This window comes from Emydura macquarii, unplaced genomic scaffold (assembly GCF_026122565.2).
Source record: "Emydura macquarii macquarii isolate MOO-44397 ecotype Brisbane River unplaced genomic scaffold, CSIRO-AGI_Emac_v2 contig_450, whole genome shotgun sequence".
In the NCBI taxonomy this organism is placed as follows: domain Eukaryota; kingdom Metazoa; phylum Chordata; order Testudines; family Chelidae; genus Emydura; species Emydura macquarii.
Genome location: NW_027130587.1, coordinates 8,834,656 through 8,855,210, shown reverse-complemented (window position 1 = coordinate 8,855,210; position 20,555 = coordinate 8,834,656). Strand labels below are relative to the sequence as shown.

At 40.6% G+C, this 20,555-nt stretch overlaps 1 protein-coding gene across 10 annotated transcripts in view; it reads right to left on the bottom strand.

Moving 5' to 3' along the window:
* AUTS2 (activator of transcription and developmental regulator AUTS2) overlaps window positions 1–20,555 on the bottom strand; it is an 881,418-nt gene that overhangs the window by 248,167 nt on the left and 612,696 nt on the right. For all 10 annotated transcript variants that reach the window (XM_067537918.1, XM_067537910.1, XM_067537915.1 and 7 more), the window contains exon 5: window positions 4,606–4,635. In XM_067537918.1, the coding sequence (XP_067394019.1) occupies window positions 4,606–4,635 (30 nt within the window). The remainder of the gene's footprint in view (window positions 1–4,605; window positions 4,636–20,555) is intronic.

Below are 20,555 nucleotides of genomic sequence, written 5' to 3'. Positions count from 1 at the left end.
ATCCCATTTAAGTCAACGGAAACGCTCCAATTGATTTCACTGAACTTGGATCACAACCATCACGGGCAATCAGCAGATTTTGAATTCAGGTTAAAGATCATCATAAAACACAATGACTTGGTTATCACTGAGCTATATACAGAATTAAATGATTAGTTACTGATTGATTTTCATTTATTGGGCATCTCATATTATTCATATAAAACTCAGATAAAAATCCTGTAGCGGCAGATCTTTTCTTTCCAAAGTCTAACTTAAGCAACAACATGTTATACTCTGCTGTGAAATTCCCCAAGGCCAATAAAATGATTTCCCAGGTCAGGACTGAGTCAAAAATGTTAAAATGACCTCAGATATGGTCCTTAATTTCTAAAGCAGCCCAGTTAAATACAGTGCTTGTGGGGATTGAGGTAGGGAAGGTAAAAAAAAAAAAAAAAAAAAAAAAACAGCAGTCTCTACACCATTAATATGTCTTTTCATCAAACAGAATGCTCCCTTTATTTACAGAAAATGAATTCATTTGCAGTGACAGCCTTTCCTCTATTAATTACCATGTGTATAATGTTAAAAATTAAATCTCGGTATCAGAGGAAAACACAGTTGAGCTTAAATGTGTCAGTGTGCAATAGCTTGCCCTTATTTTAAATCACTAGCTTTGGAGATCTGCACAGAGACTGACAGGCTTTTTAATGGAGAAAATCCCAAAGTCTCATGAGATCCATGCTTTTTTGGTTCAGTAAGAATCCTCAGTGGTATTTGCTGAAGAGATCCCAGGACATTAAGTGACATCAACTGCCGTCTCTTTAAGCATTAGTGATTCAGATTTTTTATGTGAATCCTCTAAACAAATGTGCGCACTCTCAAAGACTGATAACAGGATGCCAGAAAGCACACACTGAGTGCTCTGGTCTGAGACCTTGTGTATCACAAGGAACATCTGTATCTGTGGGTACATTACACAGTCCAGAAACCTGTGGTTTAAAAGTGAGACATGGACACAAGTAGTGCTAAGCAGGGACTGCGTCTTTTTCCAAATAAATATCTTTGTTTTTTAATTCCAGAGAAACCTCTGGACAAATATTTCATACTGGGGCAGGTACAGACAGAGAAAGTGACTCTTTCTGGCAGCTTCCAGTTCAAAGCTAGGGAGGGAAAATTGGAGGCACAACCACCACTTAATAGAGATCAAACAGCAACAGAGATTTACACACCTAGCTACATCTTCAAACAGGGAAAGAGGATACTGACAGCCTAAGGAACAGCACTTCTTCCCTACCACCAGTCCTTATTCTCCCTCTCCTGATGGGTGTCTGCCTCCCATTCTCCCTATGCTTCCCTAATTTCCCTTTCTTCACTCTAGTATTTGGGGCTATGCTTGAGTTTGCCTACCTTTAAACTTTCTTCACTCTGTTGTACAGCAAGCACTATACTGACCTGCTATTTTTGACTTTAACCCTGACTCTCAGGGCCTCTTTATAACTAGCACTCGATATCATTGCTCCCAACACACACACACACACACACACACACACACACACACACACACACACACACACACACACACACACACACACACACACACACACACACACACACACCACAACTAGCCAGAGGACACAAATTTCTTGTAAGCAATAGAGACCAGCATGCATCCACCCCAAGAACCCCAGAGTGAAACAAAGTCATGTCCCCATAATGTTTCTGATTGGCAAATGCTGGATCCATCTAAAGAAACGTGCTGCAGAGCATGAGCCTTGTAACCGAAGATTGCAGCTCCCATCGAGAAGCAATTTCTACCTTGACTTAAAATCTCACAGAAACCTTAACTTGTTTTGGGGATGGAACTATTGTAGGCTCATCAGAATGCATTAAAGTAGGGCCACCCATAGCCAATTTAACAATTACTACTCAACTTGGGCAACTCCATGTCGCAAAGCTGACATCCACGCTCTTCCAGTGGGTACAAGAGGTTCGGTTCAAGGCTCTACTCCTGCGAGGTGCCCTCAATTCCCAATGTCATCCAGCAGAATGGAGGATACTAGCTCCACCCAGGAGATGATCAACACGCTGTAGGGTCAAGCCCTTAATGAAGCACCCTCTGCTGTCCCTGCATGTTTTGCTCATAGAAATTTTTGGTCTTGAAATCTTTATTTTATTCTAAACAGGAATTCAAAATCTTCAGGGGTCCTGTTGAAAAAGATCTAAAAGATACTGCCTGTCTGAAGGAAGGAAGTTTCTACTTGTCAGTTAAACAAAGGAATAATGCACAGCCTCCTTTATAGTGTGTACTTTACCTGTCATCCAACAGCCCATTATCATGTCACGGCAGAGTGCACTTTTCTACAGGTCACTTTGTTTAAAATGACATGGATAATGCACATGTCAGCGAGCTGACAGTCCTGACCGTCCTTCAGAGATAAAAACCGCAAGACGAGTGCCTGTTCTTATCTGGGGTACATGCCTTGGTCTATCATCTAACTCAGACAGAACATGATTTCTCTAGAGAGCACTTTTTTCATTTCCTGATTTTAAGGAAATCAAATAAGCACCATTTGTCTTCATCTGAATATGCTTGACCTGCTCAGATGATGATGTCTTGCATTTTATAAAAGGCTACATATGCTGAATTCAAATTAACGACAGAACAAGGCCCTGAGATCTCTGCCTAAGCTGCCAGTTGAGGCTTTCTTTCAGAATTGGGCCTGATTTGCAAAATTCAGAGCTGGGTTTGGTTCTGAGCTGCCCTGAATCATCAGGGACATTTGGATCTGCGCTTAATCTCATCCCTTCAACAAGACATCAATTGTCATATTCAGATCCAGGTTTGGATTTCATACTCTTTCTGCTCAAGTCATGGGACATTCAGTGAGAGGGGCCATTTCGGGCTTCTCTCGAGTGTTGTAATGAATAAATATCCCTTAATTGACAATACTCATGTCCGTAAAAGCTGTCCAGTTTGCCTTTATACACAGAAGTGCTGTAAAAGAAAAGCATCAGGAAAACTGCCAGAGGTTAGCTCTGCAAATATAGGGGTGGAAGGAAAATACACTTGTGGCACTATATGCCATAAACATGGGTACCATGCTCAGTTTATCATCTTCCACCACATAAAGAATATCCTGAAAATGTATAATCACTAAATTGAGTGGAATTTAATAGTAATGCATTAGAAGTTCATATCTAAAGATGCAGCTTAATATTCTGCGTAAAAAACCCCAGTAAAACCACACATCTCTGTTGTCGTATTCTGATTTACGCCAGTGATTAGTCCTCCTATGAAGGGAAATCACTAAAAGCGTCAAATGCCGCAAGCCAAAGTAAATAGTATGTCTTAACACCATTAACAAATGATTACAACAACTGCAGAAGAAACAAATCCCCTATTTGGGAAGTTATCGAAAGCTGAGGGCCAAAAGGTTGGTAGTTGCAGGCATGAGGAGAGAATTTCCTTTTCTTCCTCCTATACAAATGCATCACTAATTAACTTTATCGAATTCAAGTTCTGCCGTCTGTTGTCTCCTTGCGCATTTCACAATATGCTTAGATTCTTTTCTGGTGCATCAGTGGACATACACAATTGTGTCACCGTTAAGCACATCATCTTCCTTCTTCTTGGTCTATGTGGAGCCAATTCACAGAACTAATCACCGTCCTCTAAATAAGGAGAGGGAGGCACATGGAGCAGACTTCCCCAAATGTACCCAGCAAAGAAAAGAGGAGAAAGCAGTTAAACTGTCAAAGAAAAAAGATTTGGGGTCATCCTTAAGGCCCGACACACATACAGGAGTCACAGAATTCAATCTTGAAATGACATTTTAAAACCTTGCCCCCCCCCCCCCCCCCATACTGATCATTTGATTTGACAGGCGAGAACGTTATACAGAGGTTTGTTCACACTGAAGGAAAAATTCAGACATATTAAAATACATTGATGCAAATAATACAGTTACTAGCATCATTAACAGAAAATAATTTTATAGATCAGTGCTTCCCTAACATTTTTAACAGATCAACCACCTCACCCCTACCCCTATCCCACCCACCACCCGCAGAGTCTTATGGTGGAATCATGAACCCTTTACAAAGAAAATCTATTAATCTGCCTTAGGGCCCACTTTCCAAATGCTGTTTCAATGGAGGCACTCTCAAAAATAAATATATGGACCCATAGAGCCACCAGGACTCTGCATGTGCACATGCAAACCAGACACACAGAGAAATGACCGTTTAAAAGTGCAAATATGGATCTTTGCAAACATGTCCCCGTGCATTCATGGCATGTTAGCACTTCCTAGTGGTAAACTCAGCTGTACAAAAGGCCAGTGGCCAAGGCACTACACACATAAATTACGTTATCTACATGTTACAGAATGATACGTGGAGCCTCCAATTCATGGATTAAAAACGTTTGTCCTAAATGTCTGATCCAAAACCCATTACAGTCAACGAGTGTCTTTCCATTGACTACGGTGGGCACTGGATCGGGTCCTAAACCAAACGTTTTATATAAAGAACTTAAAAACAGAAGTAAGTGAATCCAACGAGATGCTTTCTGTGCCCATAGTGACATAGAACAGTACAGGTAGCAAGTGCTCCCCAGCTTACCTTCTCTTCTTGATCACTGTCACTGTCACACTGAAATAGAAAGAGAAGAAAAATAAAGATGGAGAAGAGAAACCGAAGTTCTCAGAATGAGTGAAACACACCTAATCCGTGATGCTGCAATTCCCATTCCTTTGGAAAGAAACACTTATGTATAACAGGGATTCCCCCCCCTGCAAACAGAATTTGTAGAAAGACTCCACACTTGTATTTTGGTTTCTATTACAATATCATCATGATTCAGCAAAGTCATTTGCAATACATATGCTATTCCCCCAGCCAGACTAGTTTACATTCAAGGAAATTGATGTTGCATAAGGACAGTTAGCAGCCAAAATTAAATCACGGGGGTTGGGGGGAGAGAGAGAAATATTAGCTTCTTTCCTTATCTGATGAAAAGTATGTATGATGCTGTCTCCCCAGAGATCAGTTGCAAAGGTTCTGTCAATGGCAGCAGATGGAAACAGTTTAGACGGCACCCAGAAGATGCACATTACAAGGGTACCATTTTACTCCATCATTACTGTAGATGGCTCACTTTGGTTGCATTGCTCAAAGAGGGTCCACTGAAGAATTCAGATGACTCAAGACAGATCAAAATGGAACTGACAACATATTGTAATCAGTGAGATGTTCTGGATTCCTAAACTGGGTCTGATGACACAAACACTTGTACTGTACACCACTGATTACCACACTGGTGTCTACTTTGCAAAACATCACTTCCAGTTGTTCAATTTTTAAATACCACAAACAATACCACAGCTAAAAATGGGTGAAACCTCCAATGGTGAATCGGTGTGGATAAGAAACCAGAAGTTCAAATCTGACTTGAACTATGGACGTTTCTAGAGTCAGTGAAAATAAGAACATAAAAATTGCCTGATCAATTCAGACCACTGGCCCAGTATCCTGTCTCAGAGTGGCTAGTAGCAGATGCTTCAAAGGAAAGAGTATGATTGCCACAATGGACAATTATGCAGTACCATGCCTATGGGGAAAGCTTCTCCCTAACCCAGGTAGTTAGGGCTAGTTCCTCAAAGATATTTGGTGCTTAACTCCCATTGATTTCAAGATGATTTCAATGGGAGTTAGGCACCAAAATATCTTTGAGGATCTGGGCTTTAGTGCTTGGTTTATGTCCTGAAGCATGAGTAGTTATGTTCCTCACACATTTTTTCCCAACTAATGTAACTGTAGATATTCTCAGTATCCAACTAAGTAATTAATCCTTTTATTAAAAAATGAAATGATATATAACATGCAAGTGAGTTCCACAGGTTAATTAAGTGTAGAAAAAACCACTTTATCTGTTTCAAAATGGTTGTCTTTTCATTTCCTTAGAATTCTCTTAATTCTTTTATAGGAGAGGGTAAATAGGAGCACCTGGTTTACCTTCTCTGCACCACTCTACTCACTACCAAGCTATGGCTGAGAATTATTATCTGGCAAATAATTTCAAATAATGGATAAATCAGAGAAAACTGCAATCTGCCCGCAGATAATTCCCAAACAGGAACAGAGGTGAAATTCATTGAACAAATTAGTCATTAAAAATGATTTATCTAGCTCTAGTTTGCACCTGGATATTTTGGTGACAAATAATATTTAAAAAATGAGATAGATGAGACAGAGTTTAAGATCAGAACTTAACGTCAAACAAAGAGCAAGGTGGGTTTTGTTTGTTGATTTGAGGTGCATATGTTTGTGTGTGTGTTAAGGGAGTGTTTAATGTAACCAGCAAAAGTAAAATTGGACATTTTTATACTAGAGAGAAAGGCATATACTAGGAGACAGCAAAGCATGTTTTCCCCCCCTTCAACTTGTTCCCATCCTGAGACTTTGATCATACAATCACTTATGCACATTCCACTGAGTTCAGTGTAACTATACCTTGTGTGAAGTTCGCCAGACATGTAAATCTTTGCAGAACAGTCCCCTAGGTTTTCATGTATACCAAAATGTACAGCACTTTTCATCCATGGCTATCAGAGCATTTACAAAGGAAGCTTCATTATCCCCATTCTACAGTGGGGACACTGAGTCACAGAGATGGGAAGGGGGAAGTAACGTAGTCAAGACCACTCAACTAGCCAGTTAGAGTGTTGAGGCTAGAATCTAGCCATAGGCCCGAACTTTTATCCACTGTTATTTTCAGTGTCATAAACCACAAGGAGCAAGTTTAAAAAATGGATGTTGATAATGGACAACAACAACAAAGGTTTTAATTGCCTCCCCTTCTTTTGGAGTTTAAGGGATTTCTCCCCAGTTCACAGGTTTGGAAAAGGGTTTTTTGTTTTTTGTTTTTTTTTTTTTTTGGGGGGGGGGGGGAAGGAGGAGAGAAGGGGGAGGTGCACACCTGGCAGGAATGTTGTTTTTCCCCAGTCTCTTACAATGTCGAATTGCAAGATAACCAATGACCTCTGAATTTCCCAACACGACGTTTACCTACATTCCAGAGACGCTGCAGAGAAAGCTCAGAGAACAATATCCGTGGGAACAGTTATTTCCATCAAAGTGTTAAGCCTCCTGCCTTCCGACACTCCAGTTCTAATTTCAAGGTCCGCTTAATTCTGCATCAAATAATTACTGCTATACCCAGAAGCACCTTGTCTCCAGAGTTAAGCATATGGCGAAGGACTGAGACCTACTGGTGTCCATTATGGAAGCAACACGGGTGCCAAGCTGATTAAAAATGCTCAGGCTCCCTTCACAACATGCCCGGTGACTGACAGCTTCGCGATTTGGCCAGTCACTCCGTCTGCCAAAAAAGCCTCTGCTGTGCGGAGGCCCACATGGTGCTCTGAGAAAACAGTTCCATTCCTGGTATTAAATTCCCATACAGACCCGAAGACTTTGCCGTGAGCACAGCGGGAGCACGCCAGCCAATTTACAGCTCCATCCTCAAGAGCCCTGAGTGCCAGCCTCTGGCAGAGACGAATGATGGTCAAACCCCTACAGCTCATAAATTATGCAAAGGCAATAAATGCACTCAGCAAACAGCTCCTAACGTTTGCCTAGCCTGGCTCCTAATACACTTTGTGAAATGCCAGGAGTCCTGCATACACAAGGCATCTATTTCACTCATAAAGAGGTTTTGTTGAGAAGGAGCGAGGGAAAGAGACCCGCAGTCCTGTAGAGCTGTTTCAATAGCAGAATGTTATGGGCAAGCTTTATGAAAGAAGGGGGGGGATTTATATGCTGTGTTGAGTTTAAATTTTCATTTAACATGACTCAGAGTGTGTTGTATTGTAATCTAAACGGGCTTCTCCTCGAGGATAAGAGATACAGATCCCCCTAACCCCCATGAAAAGAGCTGAGCCATTTATTTGCACAGATACATCGAATAAGACATTTAGAAGAGGAAGAATAGGTTTGTTGCTGAGGCTCAAAACTGGAAGTTGGGGTAACTGTGTTCTCTCCCTGGGTCTGAACATGCTCACTGTGTGACCTTGGGTAAGTCACTTAAGGTGGTCAAAGGATTTGCACGTTTCCATATTTGGTGCCTTTTTCCAGAGATCCCGAAGTACCCACAGTTTCCATTTACTTCAGCTGGAGCTGCAGGCCTGGAAAGCAAGCCCTGAATATCTATAGTTATTCACCTCCCAAAATTAGTGGCCACTTTTGAAAACTTGAGCCTAAACTGTTCAATGCCTTATTTTTTTCATTTGGAGAATGAGGATAAAAATATTTGCCTACTTCACAGGGGTACAGTGAAACTAAAATGCACTAGTGTTTGTTATGTGCTTGGGATTCTCAGATAGAAGGCACAAGGAGAATTGCAAAAAACAGTAGAAACAGGAGAATTGTGTAATTTTGATCTCAGCTTACCATCCCATACAGTCATTAGCAGCTTGAATCCTGTTTCAGTTACCTAACAAAGTTTCATGGCATTAATAATCCAGTTCAATAATCACCGTGTTACATGGCCACTGCTAATGATCTGTGGATACTTTCTTTGCATAGCCTCATCATCTGACACACTTAACACAACTGTCAAGAGTTGCTCCGGAAGGAAATCTTACATGATGAGACAAATTTTACTCTCAGTCACGTGGGTGAAATCAACGAGGTTTCACAGGCATGAAGGAGAGCAAACAGGATTCTCAGTCCAATGTTAAATATATCAAATATCTATTTGGATTTTTCTTGTTGATATAGGAATGGACAATTAATGGAGTATAGTAACTTGATGGTTCATCTCCATGAACCTCTAATTCAAAAATGGCTTTGTTCTTTCAATCAGAGATTTTGGAAGTGGTGTTATTTATATATGCGTAACATAAATACAATAAATCTCAGGATAAATTAAAATATGGTTCAAAAGTCTGTTGTCTTTGCAGCACAAGTTCAGCATATGCAGTAAACTTCCAGCAAAGAACTTCCAATATGCATTTACTGTAGATGAAATGTATCCCTGTGCACAGTACCAGCACAAAACTTGTGCACCATGCAAGCCCTATTTTGGGACTCAAGCAAAGCACAGGTCTTGCACTGGCCGTTCACACAGGGGTGCTACTATGCCCATACTATGTGGGGATAACATACACAGATTCCAGCTCTAAGATGTGCTGCATTTGGATTATCTTCAAATTCGGGACCCAACACATAATTCAGAGCTACAATGGCCTGATTTGCAGAGGGATTGAGCAACCACAACTCTCATTTGGCCTTACTGGGCGTGGCGGGTGCTCTGCTCCTCCAACAAGCAGGCCAATGAGTCTGCAGGCCTATATTACAACTGAACAATCCACAGCTCTTTTCCCTGATTCATATGATTGTGTTGCTTCCTATGCATGCACTGAACATAAGTTAGGGCTGTAGGCACGTAGGGCCAGATTTTCAAGTGCTCAGCCCCAACAACTGAATTATTTAAACAAAACAAAAACCCCCCCAAAAACTCCCAAACCAAACCCAAACCAATGTTCAGGCACCTAAATAAGAATCAGATTTCCAAAAGTGCTCAGCACCCAGCAGCTCCTATCATGACACTTCTGGCCTGATTTTCAAATAAACACAACACAAACATGGTGAGTTCTTCTAAAAAATCTACCTCTTTGGGCCCACAAGGAAAGCGGCATTAGAAGTGACTAAGGTTTTCACGGTCTCAAGCTGGGTGGGAAGGACTCTCTTACAATGTTCGCAGAGAACCCACAGGTCTCCAAACTAGCCCTAAGACAAGTGTCAGAGGGAGCATACAGAGCTGGCTGGACCGTTGGCCTGTCCAAGAATGGTTGTTATGATGTGCTGATCTATCTCTCTCACGTTTAGCTCTGTTCACATAGTAGTAAAGCCATGTTCACTCACAACAACATATTGTATTTATTTGTGATACAAAATGAAAATAAAGATTACTCCTGATTTCTGTATAATACAGAGCACACTATCAGCACTGCTCAAATATACAGTCGCAATAACATCAGACCAGCATCAACTTGTGCAAACTTCAAAACGGCCATCTTTGTTAACCAAAGTGCTCAACCTAACAGTCTCCTTGTCATGTGATTAGGATTCAAGCCTCATTTTGCAGTACTTTTGCAACTGTGCACTGAGACCAACAGCATGCTTGAACCACCCTATACTATGAATTGCATCTCGTTTACCCATGAACCTGCATTTGTATGCATGCACTGTAACAGCTCCTGAAAACCTGTGTTTCTAGAAGCCTTCTGAAGTGAGGAAGCAACATCCAATTGGCAAGAGTTCTGAACTGACAAAAGAAAAACAAACCCAAAACCTATCCTTCCCTCTTTGTGTTCCAGACAAATGTTATTAGGACAGGTCAGGATCATAAGAAGATATGCTGCTCTCCACCCGTCTTTGTTGCTGCATAAAGAGAACTACAGACCCAGATAATTCATCTGCTCCAATGAGTGAGTTTATGTACCTGAAAAACACAGAAGGACTCTGTTTCAATGTTGGGCTTTAATTATTGTCGTGTTTTGGAGATGGCTGGAAAGCTGAGAATCGGTTCAAAGACAGCAGCACAGCCCTAGCTGTGGAAAGTCAAGGTTAAAACCTCCCCCGGTTCCTGCATAGCAAGAGCTGTCTCAATTCCACTTTTCAGAAATCAGTCATTCTACCATGGTAATGCTAGAGTTTGGGCCCATAATAATAGCTTGTGAGTCTGGAGCAAATCAAGCCGAGTAAAGGTCTGAGCTGCCTCATGAGCTCTTTCAGGCTGAAGCCCCACTATGGAATTCTATGTACCTCATTGATTGAATAAATTCTTGCGCCGAAAGTGGCTGTCATTGAATATATCATATACAATGACATCGACGAGGGTTTGTTCTACATTTTGCTCAATGGACTTTGCTGGAACAGCTGTTTCGTATCTTGAATCCATTTATCATTGCCACCAAGAAGTTAGCACCACTGAGATACCTGAGTTGAGCAAAGTGATTCTACTCAACCGTCTGCTGAAAAGAAATCTGAAGAAAATAAGGGAAAACCCAGACGTCAGCCATGCTCCCATTGACATTAGCAATATTCTTGTCCATCTATCCACCAGTGACAAACCGTCAGCCTTGGAAAAGGGCAAAAGGATTATATTTTAGCTACACACTTAGATCTCTGCTTCCAAGAAAAAACATCTTGAAGATGAAAGGAGACAGCCAGGGAATACACAGGCAATTTTCTTATTGATGCAATGGAGACAGTGAGACTCACAAAGAAGCCAAGGGTGAGCTTTTAATTTATCTTGCTTTCCTGTCTCTAGCTTTACCTGTAAGGAGCATTCAGCATGGTGCTCTTGGACATAGATTATTAGATGGAGAGCATTGCAAATTAGTTAATGTTACAGTCTACAAAGCAATTTTTCCCTGTTATTCACAATGATTCCTTGTAAGATCTGTCTTTAAGGTTCAGGTGGGCAGAGGAGGTTTAGGGTTTGTTTTGCAAAACTAAAGTCATGGGTTATTCACCTGTAGGTTCTGTTTTATCCAAACCACCAAAGTTTGAACAAAGAATTCCAATGCTGACCTCTTATCTGGATTTTATCAAAACCACCCTTGTACTCATGAAAGGTACCATTTTTGGACATTCAAAATTATTTTGGCCCCCTTAGGAAAATATTGTTAAAAACTTAGAACCCTTTTCAACCATAATCTGTTTGAAGTCCTCCCATACCTCACTAGCTGAAAAATGACACAATTAGCTGTTCTTTCTGGCTCCTCCAGAGCTGTGCACAATAAAAAAATAAGTTTGAACAGCAATCTAAATAAGACAATTACAGTTTGAATATCAAAGTCAAAAAATCTGAATCAAGTTTATTACTGAAAGAAAGAAAGAAAAAGAAAATCTTGCGCAGGCATGTGTGTACGCTTTCCAAATGGTGCTTGGTAGCCATAACAAAGTACAAAATACAGTGGTTTAGTTAAACAAAGGATGGAATTCACCCCCTGCAGAGGGCAGGCATCAAGTCCATGTGCCAATGGAGTTCCACTTAAGCCCTGTTTTGATTCCAGATCGCTTTGCTCTACTTTGAAGGGGATTTAAGCTTTCTTCTGGCCATCTGCAACCTGGGTGAATTTCACCCCAGGAGAACAGGAATGATCTATAGCTAGATGGTTCCTTTAGGCACAATACTGAGTGAGGGGTGATGTATAAGGCATACCATCCCAGAGACATCATGCTTCCAATACACCCCTCAGACACCAGATTTCCTTTGCTATCCTCTTGTTTTGCGGGATAAGAGGAAAAGAGGGAGTAAGTTACTGCAGTCCTTGAAAGAGTGCTGCTTACTTTTCCCCTTAGCTGTCTCCCGCTCCATGACTACCCTTTGTTGTATTTCCCCCAGAGATGTTTAGGGCCTGATCCAGCTCCCACTGAAATATATGAAAAAGATTCCCATTGACTTCAGTGAAAGATTAATTGGCTTTTAGAGAAGCCATAGCCAAGGGGTAATGCTGGCTTGAGGAATTGGGCAGGGGGGGGAGAACATTTTCCAAGGATCCTGCATGAGTCAGGCACCCAGATCCGATCCAGTGGGAGCTGGGCACCTAACTCCCGTAAATCCACTTTAAAAATTCCAACCTCAGCCACTCAGTAGAATAAACCCACAAGACCTTCTCTTCTGAAGCAGGTGTAATAAACTTCCTTGTCCCAGTTCTCCAAGTCACCATCGTGTCTTAAATACAAATTATTTCATGTTATTCCATCCTCTGAGGCTCCCAGTCATCTTTGCTTCTTTAGGATTGTCTTTTAGACTGAAAGCGCAGGGACGGTCTTTATTTTGCATCCTCTGCAGTGATGAGCACTCTTTCAGTGTTTAACAAATAAGTAATAAGAAGACGACGCCATAATACTCTCAGAATAGGTTAACCATGAAGAATTGAACTAATCCGTGTGAGTTGCAGTCAGTGCCGAATAGTGCTGTAGCCAGTGTCTTTGTACAGAGGGTCCCTTTTTCATCTATCCCAGGCTTAGCCCAATGGTACAGTCTAGCATTTGATTCTTCCATACGCTGTATAGGCTAATGAAAGCAAACTATGCTGATGGACAAAAAGCAAAGCATGTTATGGGTTAAAATAATACCAGAGTCCATTTTTTCCACTGTGTTGTGATCCATAAAAATCACCCTGAGCCCTTCCTCTTTCTTCTCTGCCTGTGAAGCCAATTGCTTTGATTGCAGTGATATGAGCTTGCTGAAATGACTTGCCCTTGCTTGTGAAGCAAATGGAACATGCTAATAGAACTTATCGCATTACCCGATGCAAAAGTGCCATAGCTCATTACTTTAAGATAAAAGGATATCATTGCAGACGGGAAGCAGAATTGACTTTCTGAGGCCCGACTTGATGATGATTTAATCAACTGCTCTCTTTCACTTCTCATCTCTGTGCCTGTCGGTTTCACAGGTGCCGTTAAATGAGACACTCAGAAAGTGAGCGCAGGGAAAGAAATTGCTGTCATTACTTTTCAAGAAAGGAGGTATGCAAATTTTCAACAGAAAGATTGCGTTCATAATGGGCCTGGTAAAATACAAGGATCATGCTTGACAGGTGAGGGCAAGTCATTTGTATGTCCTTAAAGTGAAGCAACCATCCTCATTTAGAAACTGTGCTCGTGAAGAGAAACTACAAATGAAAGCCACGTGGCAGCTGGGAAGCAGCAAGCAAGCCCTTGAAAGCCTCTCTAGTGCAGGTCTAACTTCAGTAGACGCCTGTGGACTTCTCAGACATCCTAGTTCTTCACTGTCAGACGGCCAAATTTTGACCTCAAGGAGTTGCCTGGAACTCCCATTGAATAATTGCTAGGAAGAGAAACAACAAACAAAAACCCTAAGAAGGAGTTAAGTTTGAGATTACACATTGTAAGGGTAAAAAAGCATTGCTGGAATGCTGAAATTATCCTACAATCAAGTATTACAAACCCAGGAGATTTAGAATGAAGGTTTCACTTAAAAGTAATCCAAATATGTTAAGATATGGAAATACACAGTTAAGACACTCTAATAACCATAACTCTGCCCCGTAGAGATGGCATTCAATAACTGTCTGACTCTCATTAAGGTATTTTAGTGTTTGTGATCTCAGATAAGATTAAACTGATTTGTAATGGATAGTTGCCCCTCACAGTAGCTAGAGTACAGTGGCCAGTTTAAGATGGTGGTGTTTTGTACTGTCAGAATAGTGCAAAACAGCCAATGTGTACCGGTGAATATGGTCGTTAATTGATTGTCAACTTATTGATGTAGAGTTTTCTAGGCTATTCTCTCTCTGTAAGTTCTTGTCCACGCTCATCATCCTAGTGTCGAAGAGTCTTCTAGTAGTGCATTAAGAAAGGTGAACTACCATCTGTCACAAGTTTGTTCTCTCATCCTCTCAACAGGGAGAGAAGTGTGTGCGGTGGAATGTCTTGTTTTTGGAAATTTTAAAAATAATATGCATACACCATTGTTGCTCTGTGTGTAAGTTAGAGAAGACAATGTCAAACAAATGTGCCTTGCACTGGAGTGGAAAGTGGTGAGGTTTGTGATGGTCCTTAGTTCCTAGGGGAATTTACTCCATAGTCTTGGGCCGATCCAAGAAAGCTGTGTCTCCAGCACTGATGAACCCTACCCTTACTGGAGTGAAAATGTCAACCAGTTTTTTCATTGAATTGAACTCAAACAAATACATTTATTGAATTGCACTATTCTCAGAAAATTCATTCGGTACTCAGGGAATGAATGCTTTACGTTTGGAGAAGATACGTTGTATTTTTCATGCATAACAAAAGATGTGGAATCCCTGTGTAAAACAGAACTCAGACAGAGCTATGGAGTTGTGACCAGCACCTCCATAATAAAAGGTTCTGTACAACTTCTGCCATCGGGGTCACATGCACAATCCCAATCTCCTCACTGTGTGTTTTAGGGGGGCCGTGGGCAAAATTTGGCCCTGCAATTGGAATTTAGGCTGCGACTTCCAAAGGGGCCAAAGGACATCAGGCAACCAATTCTCATTGTAATTCAAAAGGATTTGGGAAAAAATCCCCCCTTTAGAAAATAATTCTGTTAATTATGCCCAGGCCAGAATAGAGCCTAGCTCACTCTCTTTCTTAGCTGCATGTGCCACAGGAATAAGAAGCATTAAAAATAATAATTTTATCCTTAAAGTCAACAGCTAGGACTATATGCACAAAGAGAGCAGATCTTGTGGATAAGATGCCATTTTTACATAGTCCCTATTCAGAGGAGATCTACACTATAAATTTATAATGACATCTGCATTATTTCCTCTTCCAAGTATAGGAAATAATAGGATAAAGTGGTATATTTTTAAATGGTGCCTATACAACTTTTTCCATAAGTAGAGACTAGTTGTTAGATTAGCTAGCATGAGACCTGGTACCTGTATGCATAAGTTTCTATCTGTAGGGTTAAATCATTTTGTTATTCTATTTTCTACAGCCTACTCTAGTTCCTAAGTAGATATTTGGCTGACTGAGTGTCTTGATCTTAGCTCCTTGGAAGGTGAACAACTAGAAAACTGTGTGCATGTAAGGGCTCAAATAAAAGGCAGAAGAGGAGACTAAAATAAATAAAAGATACAAAAGCAAAGATCATAAATTATGCACCTCCAATAATGATTTATAGATCTGGGATGGCTGTCGAGCTGTTCCAATACTTTCAAGCGGTGAAAATAAGAAAATGGTCTTTACAAAACATCAAACGAATGTTGGGTTCAATCAGATTCTTGACCATTTAAGTGTTTATCCAGGGGAATTCTAGCCAATCACAATTAACAATTTGCCTGGGGACTCCTTCGTGCAAAGATTATGGACACAATGGTTGCTATTTTGCCTTTGATAGTTACATAAGATCAGTGTGATGAACGCTGTGGTGCTTAGCCTTAATAAGGAGTAACTAGGAAATATGGAGGCAATGATAATTTGTTAAAAAGGCAACTGAAAAGACTGCAGCCACTATATGTCAATGCTCTACTTGGGGACTTCTTGCCTGACTCTCTGATATAATTTGCTGAAGCTAATCATTCAGGTAATTTTAAGTATTTATTTTCCAAAATGTTAAGATGTATTCTGAGTATCAAAGCTGGTCAAGTGCTATTATTTGAATTATTTAGTCAGTGAAAAATGTCTTTACTTATCAAAAATATTATTTAACCCCCCCCACCCCCATTATTCAGTTATTAACCACCTCCAAAGCTAACCATATGCTATTGTTCCAATAATACATTGGGGTCATGATCCAACGCCCAGTGGAGTCATCAGAAGACTGCAATAGGTGCTGAGGAGCAATGTGGCCTTTTAGAGAAGGCACTGGAGTAGGAGTCAAGTGACGTGACTGCCACTGGCTTATGGTAGGACCTCAGGCACGTCATTTCACCTCTTTGTGCTGCTGTTTCCCCCTTTCACTTTTCAACTTCCAACTACATCTCTTCAGGAAAGGGGCTTTATCACTATACGTCTGTACGTTTGTACAGTGCCAGGCACAACAGAGCCATGACATCAGTTGGGGCATTTTGGTGCTACTGTAATACATCTGAATAATAATACAAAAGAAAAAGAAAAGGAAGAATGCAATAGATTTGGATTAGGTCCTTGATGAATAACGCATTATTCAACAAAATAATTTTATCTCATCTTCAACCAGCTCAACTCAAGCAAAATATATACTTTCAATCTAAAATTACTTCTATTATAGACTCCAGAAAACAACAGTTAAAAAGAAACAAAGTAAAATCTTAACAAGAGAGCACAGTAGACGTCTGCAATAATAGGCTGTAGCAACTTTAAGTAGAAAATGGCTGCCGAGTTTCACATACAGGGAGAGTTATTTGACTTATAAGACGTAACGATTGCAACGACAAAATAGCATATAAAATGCTCAAAAAAACAGAACAAAAATTCAGCTTTTCTAATCCCAGAACTTTAAAATGGGGAAAGCCATTTAAATGCAACAGTGTAATAAATAAATAAATAGTAATAACAACAATAAATAATCATCATCAACCCCAAAACAACCCAAATCAACTATAAACCTCTATATAATGGGGTTTTTAATGGATACCACAATATTCTTAACTAAGTTATAGATGGAAGCTATAAATAGCACCTGAGACAAAATGATTTGTGTGTGTTAGAGGCAGCTTTTGAACTGCCATAAATGCTCCTGATTATCATAACACTAGAAAATAACTCAGCCTGTTTGCTCTGCACTGTAAACTGACTTATTGGTTGTTGTTTCTCTCTCTTTTCTTCTCTCTATTTTATAATTAATTACTGGCATCGATGTGATATACTATGATTATTTATGGTTGTCTCTCTTTTTGGTATGGTTTATAAATTACATTGCTTGTGCTAGACCTGGGGGCGGGAGATGATTATTGTGAATCTACAGTTAGCAAATAGAAATGGCAAAAACAAAGGCACACTCTGGCTTGCCTCTCTCAAATGTACTGTTTTGACATACTGTATGCAGCAATTTGGAATCCGTAATTTCTTATTAGAAAATGAATGCATTATTTTTGTTCCCCAATGCTGCAATTACAATAATTGAATTTAAAATAGGGATTGGGTTTCTCTACTTGGGAGGAAAGAATAATTGTATATCCCTGATGAATATCAAGGGAATAAAAAAAGAGATTTATAAATCTGGACTCAGGAACCTTGAGCTATTCCTGGAGTGGTTGGAGAAAAGTAAATTAATATGCAGGGAAAGACACTGCCCATTGCAGCATCTACTATTTGGGGTTCATTTGCTGTCTCCTGTTTCACTTGCAAACCACACGGTAAAACTGATACAGTACGAAGGCCATACAGGTTACTGTTCACACTGCCCACAGAACTGTGCTGGCTGCAGTTGTGTCTGATGCCCCCCTAGGTTCACCAACCTTGTCACTCCGCTGACCTATTTGTAGGGCAGGGGTCTTATCATAGACCAATCTCCTCTCCTCTACCAAAAATCTCCCTTTTACTTGGCTCTCAAAATATTCATTTCTGCAGATCCTGGATGGTTTTTAGATTCCACCTCTGTGTCTAGGTACTATAGTCCATGGCTGAATCTATAAAAGGAAAACTGGAACTCGTAATACTCAACAGAGTGCAACTCCAGTGGTAGCAGAAAGGGTGGAAGCTCTAGAGCAGAACCAGACAAGAGCAGGGACTGTTGTCTATGAGTGAATATATATATTATGAGAAACGGGACTCTCAATTCACGAGCAGAGCAGCTCCAGAAGTTGTAGTAAGAGAAGTGGTTTTTAACTGCGGTGTCATCTAACCTTACTATCACAGCAAGGCAGTAAAATACCTGAGCCTTGTATTATGTAATTGTTACAGCCTACACTGTTAGCATTGGTGGTAAATTACAGCTCCTTATTTTCCTGGCACAGACAAGATTTAGCACTGTTTTAAAAGCAGGCTTTTAACACAGTGCTCCGATAAAATTATCCCTGTCCGTACAAGTCAGGGAAAAGGGAAGAGCCCTGCTAGCAACCACTGTTCTTAAATACAGCTATCGCTAGTACAGCGTTGATTGCGGTGTAGAGGGGGCCAACTGTACGTCCTATTTCCAGTTGTGGCAGTACAGAGGCTTCGCACTCTTAAAAACAGTCTCTTCCATAGGGAAGCCTCACAGAAGGGCCAGGAGGCATCTATGAATACAGGACTTTCCGTTAAACCACATTGTCAAGGAGGAAGGGAGGGCATAGTTTTCCCCATACACACACTGAGTCAGCCAGGGGAGAATCCATGCAAACAGGCAATTATTCCAAGTTCAATGGGGAATATATGCATATCTGGGTATATCTACAGAGGGCTGAGACACTCAGGGAGAAGTCCCCCGTCTGTGATCTGCTCCTTGTACTCACCCCTCTGTACTCTCTTATTCCACTGGAGAATAAATCTCTAAGGAGCCATGCTTGCACTCATTCTCTGTCTGCAGGCACCCTGAAAATCCCTTTGCATCAAGGGAGAATGTGCATAAGAGAATATTAACAGGCCAGCATTAGCCTCAAAGCCTAAGGAAGTTTATGCTGCGGAGTCAATATTCACTGCTTTCTCCGGGCACGTCCTCTACAACTACAGAGCCCCAGAGTTTCAGAAGCTGCTTCAGAGTTGCCATATGATGCCATATAGGCTCCATCCCTTGGCTCTGACCAAAGGCAACTCATTTCTGTGCAATTGCTGAGCGGTTATGAGAAGAACTAAAGAGCTAGGGTTAAAATCCAGATGTCCTGATATACTGGCAATAGGTTCAGAATTTGCAGGAGAGCTCAGCATCCACAATCAGGACTAGATTTTTAAGAGTTTGGCTCTCAGGCACCAAAGTAACGAGCCAGATTTTCAAAAGGTCTTCACATGTTGGGTGCTGGCCATAAGCGTCATAATAGGTGCAGCGTATTTTTGAAAATCTGGCCCCAATTGTAGACACTAAGGAATCCAGCTCTGACCTCTTTTGAAAATTTGACCCTAGAAAGCCTCCAAAATTTCAGGCAAGTTTCAGACACAAAAGATTAAGTCCCTTAAAATCCCTTTAAAATCTCCCCCTCCCCCCAAACTATTACATTTACTGTCAGATCCTCATTTTCTAATCGATTTTGAAAAGTGGTGGCATGTTTAGCTTAATAAAGAGAAGTTCTGGGGTGACTTGACCAATCTATAAGTACCTACATGAGGAATAGAAATCCAAAAAGCTCTTCGATCTAGGAGACAAAGGCTGTCAGTTGAAGATCCGATGGCTGGAAGATGAAGCTAGACTAATTCAGACAAGAAATAGGATGCACATTTTTAACAGTGAGGGTAATTAGCCGTTGTAACAACTTACCAGGGGGCTGTGGTGGAGCCTCCATCACTGGAGATCTTTAAATCAAGATTGGATGTTTTTTCTAAAAGATATGCTCTAGTTCAACCTCAACTGTTGGACTGGAAGCAGAAATTAATTCAGAGAAGTCCCATGGCCAGTGTTATGCAGGGTTCAAACTAGATCTTTCTGGCTTTAAAAATCTGTGTATCCTTAAGTCTCTCTCTACATGACCTGTCCATTTTCTATTTTAAGGCTAGTTTTTGTATTGGGTAGAGCCTCTTTATTTACTAACAAATTAGACGTGTAAAGATTCCCTTCATATTTCCCCTTGAAAATTTCCCTTCAACAACACACAATCCTGTTGCCAATAGAATGTACAAGGACATTTAATGTAGCCCTGCAGTGGAAAGGTTTCTCATTTCAGAGGAATAACCTCTCTTGTTATTTTGGCATCTGGTTAAGAGGAATCTTTTTATTTTCGAATGGTTTCTTGTTTTGCTGTTGTTCAATGTGTAGCTTGGTGTGGTTTCACAGGATTTATTTTCATCACCTTGCATGAACAGCACCTCTTTAAAAGGCGTTTGAGCTTTTCTGTTAAACTGGACTACATTTTTGAGTAATCAATAAAAAGGTCTATGACATGAGGTACATTGTAATGGACAAATCCAGGAGGAGAGAGAGAATGATATGAAGCCATCAATATGGA